Source organism: Lissotriton vulgaris, unplaced genomic scaffold (assembly GCF_964263255.1).
Source record: "Lissotriton vulgaris unplaced genomic scaffold, aLisVul1.2 SCAFFOLD_1969, whole genome shotgun sequence".
Taxonomy (NCBI): domain Eukaryota; kingdom Metazoa; phylum Chordata; class Amphibia; order Caudata; family Salamandridae; genus Lissotriton; species Lissotriton vulgaris.
The window spans coordinates 160,516-171,223 of NW_028240851.1; the positions used below are offsets into that span (position 1 = coordinate 160,516).

At 43.4% G+C, this 10,708-nt stretch overlaps 1 protein-coding gene across 1 annotated transcript; it reads left to right on the forward strand.

The window, feature by feature from the left end:
- The first annotated feature begins 1,098 nt into the window (after positions 1–1,098).
- Positions 1,099–2,148, forward strand: LOC147672515 (forkhead box protein G1-like). Its single transcript, XM_086947976.1, has one exon. The coding sequence runs from the start codon at positions 1,099–1,101 to the stop codon at positions 2,146–2,148; it is 1,050 nt and encodes a 349-aa protein (XP_086804102.1).
- The last annotated feature ends 8,560 nt before the right edge of the window (positions 2,149–10,708 follow it).

Here is a 10,708-nt window from a genome sequence, read left to right on the forward strand (position 1 = left end):
CATAGTGCTTAAAATCTCTCAAAGGAAGGGCAAAATCATTAAAGTATGAGGGAGGGAGGAGGAAGGAAGGGAAGGAAGGAAGGGAGGGAAGGAAGGAAGGAAGGAAGGAAGGAAGGAAGGAAGGAAGGAAGGAAGGAAGGAAGGAAGGAAGGAAGGAAGGAAGGAAGGAAGGAAGGAAGGAAGGAAGGAAGGAAGGAAGGAAGGAAGGAAGGAAGGAAGGAAGGAAGGAAGGAAGGAAGGAAGGAAGGAAGGAAGGAAGGAAGGAATTTGTTCGCGTTCTAAGCCCTATGGATCTATGGGCATGTATATGGTACCTTTAACGCAAATTTGCTGTATTTTTTTATGCCTCCAGTATTTAGGGTCAGAGAGGCCGACATCTGTTGGTGTATTAAAATAGAAACACTGTCATGTTACTGGGTCCTTGAATGGAATAATCCCGCCGCACTTGTCACTGCCAGGTTTACGTCCCCCGAGATTCGTGGCTATGTTAGGGATGTTCGATGTTGCGTGTACCTACACTGTTATTTGTTGGTGTTTGCACTGCGCTCATCTGGGCCCGTGTACTTGGGCCGTGTACTTGGACCCTCAGGGCGGCAGGTTACCTTCTCTCCTGTGCAGAGATGCCATGGGCGCCGGCCGTGGCCTGCTCAGATGTGCTCGGGTTCCCGGCCCTAACGCCGTCCCAAGGCAGCGGGAGCACCTGGCGGCCCTTCTCTCGAGCAGAGGCTGTGTTTTCAATGAATCTGTCCCGCGGGGGTGGATTGGAGCAGATGGGGGAGGTGTCCAGTGGTAACCAGCGCCGTTTGTCTGTCTGTCAACCTGAGGGGCGGCCCTGATAGGCTCGGAGCTCTGATTTCCCAGGGCCGGATAGTCTTACACCGAGCACTGCGAAAGCCTCCGCGATGAGCCGCACACTTGGGCGCGGAGCTGTCACTGGGAAGCAGGAGCTGTCACTCGAGCGGAGGAGCTGTCAGTCACCCGGAAGAACTGTCACCTGGGCCGAGGAACTTTCACTTGGGGAAATGAGCTGTCAAGTGAACACGTGAGCAACCATGCCCTTTTGTAACCTTTGAACTCTGGTGCAGGGTAGAGCTGCCAATGGAAACCCCCAAGGAGGGCAAGACGGGGAGCAGGTCTTCCTTCAGCATTAACACGCTCCTGCAGGAGGCCCTTGAGGGCCCGGGCCAGGCTCCAATGGAAGTGGAGGGATCCCCCCGAGCTTGTGATCAGCTCCTAGTAGGTGAAAAGGTCCCTGAGGAGCCTAGAGATGGTAAAGGCGATGAGGGGCGGGAGAAGCACCCCAAACCGCCCTTCAGCTACAATGCCCTGATCATGATGGCCATCCGCGGCAGCCCGGGGAGGAGGTTGACCCTCAGCGGAATCTATGAGTACATCATGGAGAACTTCCCATACTACCGTGACAACCGGCCGGGCTGGCAAAACTCCATCCGCCACAACCTCAGCCTCAACAAGTGCTTCCTGAAGGTACCCCGCCACTATGATGACCCAGGCAAGGGCAACTACTGGGTGCTTGACCCCTCCAGCGATGACGTCTTTATCGGGGGCACTACTGGCAAGCTGCGGAGGAGGACAACTGGCTCAAGGGCCAAGTTGGGTTTTCGGAGAGGGGGCAGAACGGCAACCTCTGGGCTGACCTTCACTGGACCCCTTTACTGGCCTCTGGGACCCTTCCTTTCAATACACTCACCCACACAGGCCTACAATGCCCCGCTGGGCTACAGCAGCTCTTCAGCGACTTGTTTCAGCCACCCAACCTCCTGTGCGGCCATGTTATCGCAGGCTGCTCACACCATGGGTGCTCCAGGGCTAGAGAGGTTCATTCCCACCGACGCCTCCTGTGGGCACCACCATGTTACCGCTACCTTAACTCCATCACTGCCCTGCGGGGTCCCTAGCTCTCTAAACTCCTGTTCCTTCAGCATGCTGTCCGGCCAGGCCAACTACTACTACTGCCAGAGACCCCTCCATCAGCCTCCCTTGCCCTCCCTGCCAAGTCCCTACACAAAGGCAACCATTGACTTTCCAGGGAGAGGCCCCGGGCAATTTCCCACAGGACTTTCCCAAGACTGCCCATATTTTTTCGCATCTCACAATGAAACAGCATCCTTTCATCCAGGAATGCCCTAAAAAAGACTGGACTTTGCAATGGAGGGCCGAAACATGTTGGACAACGGCGGACGCTATTTGTTTGACAGCAATGAGTGATTGTGGAAAGCACAGGGCATTATTTGCTTAGCACCTACAAGCATTAGAAGCAATGGGAGCTATGTGTTGGACATTTCAAGGCTGTACTTGATGTACAAAACTGGGCACTATATTATGGTGTCCCCTGTGGTGTATGTTGGACATTTTTTAGCACTGTCTGTTGGACAACACCACGTTTGTTTCACAAAACGCATTAGTATTTGCCAGCCTAAGGTATCTATCGGTCAACACCCTGTGACATTTGTTGGGCAGCACCAGGGGAGATTTGTTGGTGGCACATGGCTGTAATTATTGGGCAACACCGATTGGCAGCTCTGGGCAGTATCTGTCGGACGGCACCAGGCATTAATCGTTCCGTAACGCATTTTCTTGATGGGCTCCTAACACCAGCTGTATGTTTGTTGCATCAGGGAAGATAAGTACTGACAGCATTATGAAAGAGGGCCCCAGAAAGACAGTGGGAAAGGATTTCATAACCCGTCCGCCCCCTTTAAATTCAACATTTCCAATTAATTATTTTCAATTTTAGTTAACAATGTTGATGACTCCCCTTTTCCTTTTCCTGGGGATTTTGGAATGTGCAATTTGCCTGAGTTTCTGCTTTTCTCCCATTAAAGGTATTGAGCAACATACCTCCCATGTTCTTTGAAGATGTGCAGGCAGCATACAAAATGTCAAAAGTAAACATGTGGGGGAGACGCTATTGCTAGCATTTCATATCACCTACTGCTTCTATTAAAAGTGCGACAGTGTGCTATTTTCAGTCTGTAGTGGTTGTTCTTCTATCTTGTTCATGCTACATTGACAGTAGTATCTCTAAAGGTAGTTGTGCTGACTTTTAACTTAGATCCCCCCTCCCCACCTTAACCAGTCCTCACCATATTTTCACCAAATTGTGTTTGGTTCTCTCTGTTTTTTGCCAAATAATTGAGAAAGTAATTGAAGGGAGTAAAGTTGTAGGAGGGTCTTGAATCCAGAAATGTATTACTTTCCATTAAGCACTGCATCTAAATGGGTCTGAAAACTGCGGGTGAAACCCTAGTTTGTGCAAGGGCCTGAATTACCAGATATATGTGGGTTTTTTTTTTACTGCACTCTTGGAAATGTTCCCTAAGGAAATTTCAGTAGGTCAGAACTGTTTAAATTGACTCCTGGAACATGCAAGGTAAATAACAAGAAACATGAAATTTGGTCCTTAAAGTGCCAATTCTACATGTAATTCCTCATTTCAGAAGGGAAAACTAAGAATCAGGGATATTTACTGCAGCCCGTGAAAACTGATCCATGGGGTAATGGTATTTACCAGGTGCAGTAAATTACCCACCCCCTTTCTGGCAACTGCTAAAGAAGATCTCCATAGGAAGCAATACATCAAAAATGCTGAGAAAATGTATCAAATTTACCACCTTTTCCAAGTGAATCCTGGAGGAGGTACGTTTTTTAAGTTGTGAATATTAGGCACGTTATTTTAATTAAATTACCCAAAACGAAGTCACTGCATGGTTCATAATCCTGCTTCACAGATCCACATTTTGAAATCACACATACATACTTTGATTAGATGAAGGCTGCTCGTAAATTTACAGAACCCAACAAAAACTAGTACTGCAAATCCAAATTTACAAAAAAATGACAAAACAGTTTTAAAGATGTTTCAGCCTTTCTGAATACCTATTCATGCATAAACACACAAATACATATATAGTAATAAATGTAATACCTTAATTATGCTATCAAAATTATTTGAATAATTCAAATAATTTGAATAATCATTTAAAAAAATACTGCCTTCTTTTTCATAGAGAGGATCTAACTGAAAACTAACAGACTATCCTTTGTTCTATTAAATGCATGGCTGTAGAAGGAAACAGTAAACTATACCAAACAAGTGTAGACTAGTATATCAAGTTAAGAGATTCTTCCTCCCAAGTTGTGCTGCGAGCTCAGAAAAGCCTGCATGGAGGCATGATAGTAATCAAGAAAGCTTGCAAATAAATGATTAGTGAGCCTATGTAAAGAATCCATTCATTACTTTATATATTTAGAATTTAAGCTTAGAGGGAGAGAGAGAGAGAGAAGAGAGAGAGAGAGAGAGAAGAGAGAGAGAGAAAGAGAACACAAATGGGCAACAGGCAACATTATAAATTAGGGCACCCAGTTTGTGGTATTTCTTTTTGGACATTTCTGCCTGTATTTATCCATATTTATTTTTGGGTACTTTTATCTGTATTTATCCATACTTAATTTGAGTTTCGTGAAAAAAATTAAGCTGAAATTTGTATATTTCCACATTTATTTAACTGATAAATATACACACATGCTGGAATGCGTGCCAGGTTTCAATGCTATGAACACCAGCAGAATGTAAATCAATGCACATATATGAAAAATGCACATTTCAGTATCAACCTTGTGGAAATCCACTGCTATTTAAGCCTCTACTAAATTGGTTTTCATTTTTAACCCTCTTATCTATCAATCCACACAGCTATTGGCCTAGTAGTTTTGGCAGACAGTATTTGGAATAACTCAAAAAGAAACCCAATTTCTGTTTTCTTCCACATTTAAAAATGAATACAAACAAGAAAATAAATATTTTTCTGTCTGTATTTATCTGTAACAATCAGTAAAAATGGAAAACAACTGCAGTGCGGGCATTCTAAAGGGTGGGCAGGGCTGCAACGGCCAATGGTCGTTCGCAGCACTAGAAAGGGAGTGCTCCCGTCGGCTGTTGGCCATCGGGAGCACGGAAGGGGTTAATAACAAAGTACAAAGCCCAAGGCAACTGGTTTGTAAAAGTCTCCAGAATCCTGGGATGCCAATATTGGGCAACAATACTTACTCATTACTCATATGATATTTTTAAATTAAATGTTTATTTTGAGGTAGTTAGCATGAAAGAGCTGTTTTCTTTACAGCACAGGTAACAATGGGAGCTTATTGGAATTAGAATGTTTAGGTTTTGTTTACCTTTCATGAAAATGGACAAAAGTAAGGGCCAGTAGATTTATATGATTCTGTGGCTTCAGTTTTTTTTTACGACGTAATTATGGATTTACTACATTAAGCACGTCATTTTTGGAGTTCACAAAATTTTTGTTTTGAGCTCAAATTGATGAGCATAACACTGCCAGAAAATGTACAGCATCATTTGCCTTTTTTCTGTATAGTTTAGGTAATATTGTTGCATAATGTGGTCCTCCATGATACATAATCTTGTAGTCCTGAAAATGGGAAAGGGCTGCAGAGTGGATGTGCTTCTCATGTGTCATGGCCTTTCCCCTCTCTCATCATTGGTAATAAATAGCATATTACACTCTGTACATGTATGTATGAACCATAACAGCAAGAAGAAATGTGGCTCATAAAATGCTATACAGAGCACTTATGTTAATAAACGCACATTCACTCATGTATTATTACAGTGCAAATGTCAAGTTCAAGTTTAATAGCACTGTGGACACAGTGTAGCAAAACAGACAGAAAAAAACACCGTTTACTGGGTGAAAAGGCTGCATGTAACAATTATTTTACATAGGAACAACGCTCTCCTAATATAGTCTCAAGGTCTCTACAACGTGATTATACCTAAGTACACAAACTTAACCAGTTGAAACCTAGTTTTGGGTAACTAAATTTTGGTAAAACAAATAACCATGAAATAAATGCTTTGACATAGATAATGCATGCAGATGAGCAGAGTATGCTGATGGAGGTGAGCTATATATACACATATATGTTGATTTCCTTTGGAAAGTGTGAGCCACAAATAATGTTCTCCATTCCCCAAATAATCTACAGGATATTTTAAAAAATAATGACTGTAATATATATATATATATATATATATATATATATATATATATATATATATATATATATATATATATATATATATATATATATATATATATATATATATATATAAAGTTCCTACGGAAAAATGATTAGGAAAACACGTTTTGGGACCCCTCCCTTTTTCTCAGTCCATGGTTCACGGATTCCCCTGAAACTTTCCAGGAAGGCGTTGGGGTGGAAGAACTTTTGGGGAGAAAGTTCTGTGAATATTTGTCAAACGTCGACAAAGTCATTAGGAAAGCAAATAATGCTTTTTCTGTGGAAACACAATCCTAACTATAATTACCCAATGGGTAAAAATATTTGATATATAACATATATATATATATATATATATATATATATATATAGAGAGAGAGAGAGAGAGAGAGAGAGAGAGAGAGAGAGAGAGAGAGAGAGCGCGCACTGGGTGTCTGGTGCCGATTTCAAGGAGGGCGGAGGCTATTGTGAGGTTTGCCGCTAAAATAAACGGTATTTTCTTACAGTAAATAAAAGAGTAAAATAAATGAATGCTGGGAGCTTGCTTTTGGAAACAAAGGCCATAGAAACTTTACGGTGGTGCTAAAGTAAAGCCAGTAATCCTTCTTGCGTCGTTCGGAAAGAAGCAACAAGATATTTCTCCAGTCTGTGGTACATTTGCAGCTTTGCGAAAAAAAATGTAACATTTGCTCTGAAGCAATTGCAAAAAATAATATGACATTAGTTATGCGGAAATAGATTTTCGTGTTTGATATACGCTTCGAGCGACGTTTATTTTCGCCCACAAATAACATATGTTAAACATATATTTTCCTCTCCCTACGCTGCTTTTCTGATTTGCCTCCAACTTCGTTTCCTGGTTCATATTAGTAAAATGCCGAATACGTATTTCTTCCAATATGCGGCAAACCCTCCACATAGTTTATTTAGTTCCGATTCGTTTTTAATCCTATTGCAAACATCTGCACGTTTTACGCGCTACAACATTTGTTGTGTCTATCACGTAAGTGTAAAATAGCATTCTCGATTTTTGCTCAGTGGAAAGTTTATAATGTCTAATCGCATGTCTGTGGTAATAAAGTATCTCTTCGGTTCTTGGTTTCGTCGATCAGCCCTTTCTGATCCTCTGGTGATTGAAGTCGTCCCGTTACCAACTTTGGATAGAAAAGGTATATATGTTATATATCCACCCCCAGGCGCTTTCAAAGATTATGGGGCAGATTTACAAGGCCCTTGCGCCACTTTTGCGTCATTTTTAACATAGGAAAAGTGACGCAAAAGAAGCGCAAGGGCCTTGTAAATAATCCCCATGGTCTCCACGCGCTTGTGACCGGAAGCGCCCAGAGGCCAAAATGGACGTGTGTGCGCTATATGTGTGTTCTTGGTCGTTTAGTGATTCTGGGATATTTTCTGGAGCTGAACCAGATCTGCCGCTGTCTCGTGGTAGCTGTCGATTTATTACGTCTCTACGCACTTCACATCACAACACCAGCTTCTTGGCGCTGCATTTTTTCTTCAGATCGTTTTTCAGACAAGCGAGGGTTCTTTTCCTCAGGGGAACGTGTTTATGTCAGGAAGCCCGACCTCGTGTCAGTGGAATAGGTACGTGTAGCCATGAAAAACATCACTGGGCTTATCTTAGAAGAACAGTAGAAGAACATAAAATAAAAACTCGTAGTCATCAGAACGCGAACGGCTTGGTCTGGCGCAAACTCCCGGCCTACCCGGGATGTGGGATGCGTAACTCGAGCGCGCGTGTACATTTTTCAGACCTCGAAGTCTATTTATCGGATGATCGGATGACACAAAACAACGGAATGTGCTCACAAGAACAAAGGGTTTGGTTACCAAGTTTGGCCGTGCCTACAAACTGTACTTTTCAAACCCTAGAAGATTTCTTGGTTTGTTAACCTGCCACATGCCTAGCGCTAAAATGCTCCCCAATGTCCAACGGCGCTAAATAAGTACTTAAATACAATGAAGCTACATATTCGTTCGGTGCCGCTCAGCCTTTCTCCCTCGAGATGTGCATACATTATTTAAAAAAGCAAAAGGTTGATGGCGCCAATTCTTCCAGGATTTAAGGCAACATTGACCTCGCGTCTATTTTTAAAGCGCATTTGTCATTTTAATGCACAAATATTGCTTTTACCATTGTTTTGATTTTGTATAGGTGCTGTCACATATAGAAACACAGGGCCTTATTTATGAAGGTCTTGCGCCGCCGGTGCGTCACTTTTAAAATGGGAAAAAGTGACGCACCAGTGGCGCAAGGCCTTCATAAATAAGGCCCACAGAGTCTGGTTGATTTTCCTTAAATCTGAGGTGTCTCGAAAAGTGCGCACCCATATGAGGTATAACATTGTGGGTAAGCTAATCGCCTACACACACATTTCAAGTTGATTTCAGTTTGATTCCAGACAGTTTTACCAATACAAATATTACTATCATAAAGAGAGAGATTCTGAGAGACATATTACAATCGCCATAGCTCCTTTTCATCACTTATGGTTTTAAAAGTACCCGCGATTTTAAAATGACCCCAATTTCATCACATGTTATGCATTTCCCGAACACTACAAATATACTGTCTAAACAGAAATGTCCGAATTACCTGCACATGACACTTGCTGTCGCTCCTACCGGAGTGTTCTTTGGGTGATTCAAGTTGGATGAAAGGAGTACCGCTGAAGGAGTAATTGTCAGGTATCAGTAGAGCTATTCTAGGGGAAAAACTAGAAGTTGATTTCTTATGGGTTCGTTGTTTTTTTAATATTTGTTGGTGGGAGTGAAATAACTCATAAGCAATTTAAAGTCCAAACAATTAAAAAACGTTTTTTTTTTATAACCCCTAGTAGCGGCTCTCTACATGTTACCTAAAGGCCGCTGACTCGATAGCAACAGTGCTGAGTCAGTACCATTCATTTGGGTGATAGCAACACCTGTGACGTAAAGCGCTATGAAGCCACAGCACTGCGAAAGCATAGGCTATATACACAGCAAATCGTTATTCTTGTGGTTCTCGAAGCGGTCGAGTGCATGTGTTTTATACCCTTGGTCCTAGATACCTCAAGGGTGTCTTTTTGGGTTGTCACTTTTCTAGCAATATTCGGGCACTTTGTAAAAGTGTACATATAGGGCCCGATGTAGGTAGGGCTTTACCGATCGGTATCGGCCGAAAATACCGATTTTTGGCCCTTACCGATCGGTAAACAGCCATCGAGATGTAGGGAACCAAAAACAGAACGAATCGGATAGAAAACCGATTCGGAATGTGTACCGAATGTGAAAGAATCCGATACGTACATACCGAAAATCGGATATGTAACGAATCGGAAAAACACCGATTCGGTTACAAAGACCGAATCGGTCCATGTACCGAATCGTTAGTGACACCGAATCGGAAAATCACCGATTCGGTCCTACTACCGATTCGTTAGTGACACCGAATCGGAAAATCACCGATTCGGTCCTACTACCGATTCGTTAGTGACACCGAATCGGAAAATCACCGATTCGGTCCTACTACCGATTCGTTAGTGACACCGATTCGTAAAATCACCGATTCGGTCCATGTACCGATTCGGAAAAAATACCGATTCGGACATGATCCGAATCGGAAAACATGCCGATTCGTATGAATCTCCGATCGGGAAATTCCCCGATTCCGACAGTTGGGGAGATGTAGGGAGGCACAGAAACACCGAAATCGGCTCAAAATCGGTAGAATTCACTCGGTATTTACCATGGATTGCAATCAGGTGGTAACCAACTCCAACCCATATAAACAGTCCCAAAATGCATTGCAACTTGCAGGATGGCAGCTTTCTATGTCATTGCGAGGCGGCTACGGCTACAGCAGGAAGGACTGAGGGAATGGCTAAGAAATGAACAGGTCTACAGACAGAGGATAACCCTGTTCATGCTCACTGAGGCTGAGATCCTACAGAGATACAGGCTGGACTCTGACACCATACTTGAGCTCATCAGGGACCTTAAGCCATACTTGGACCACCACACCCCAAGGGCACACGCCATCCCTGCGCACGTCCAGGTGCTATGCAGCCTACACCTGGTAGCGTCTGGCAGCTATCAAAGTGGAGTAGCAGCAGCAGGAGGGGTGAGCCAGAGCAGCCTGTCAAGGTTCTTCCACATATTCCTTGACGCCATGATAGACAGGATGGACCAATACATCTCATTCCCTGCAACCCACGCAGAACTGCTACAAACCAAAGCGGACTTCTACCAGATGGCACACTTTCCCCAAGTCATCGGTTGCATAGATGGCACGCATATTCCGATTTGCCCACCAGCGGACACCGAATACATATACCGCAATCGGAAATCGACACACACCATCAACGTGCAGGTGATCTGCAATGCCAAGTGCACCATCACAGACCTGGTAGCAAAATTTCCAGGGAGTACCCATGACTCCTATATATTCCAACAGAGCGGCATATATGCACGGCTGATGGCTGGCGATTTTGGAGAAGGATACCTCCTAGGTGAGCCACATCATCAGACCCCCATAACACATAGTAGGTAGGTGTAATACATGTGTGCATGTGTCTAATGTGACCCCTTTCTCTTCCAGGCGACAGTGCATATGCCCTCCGCTCATTCATACTCACCCCCTACCTCA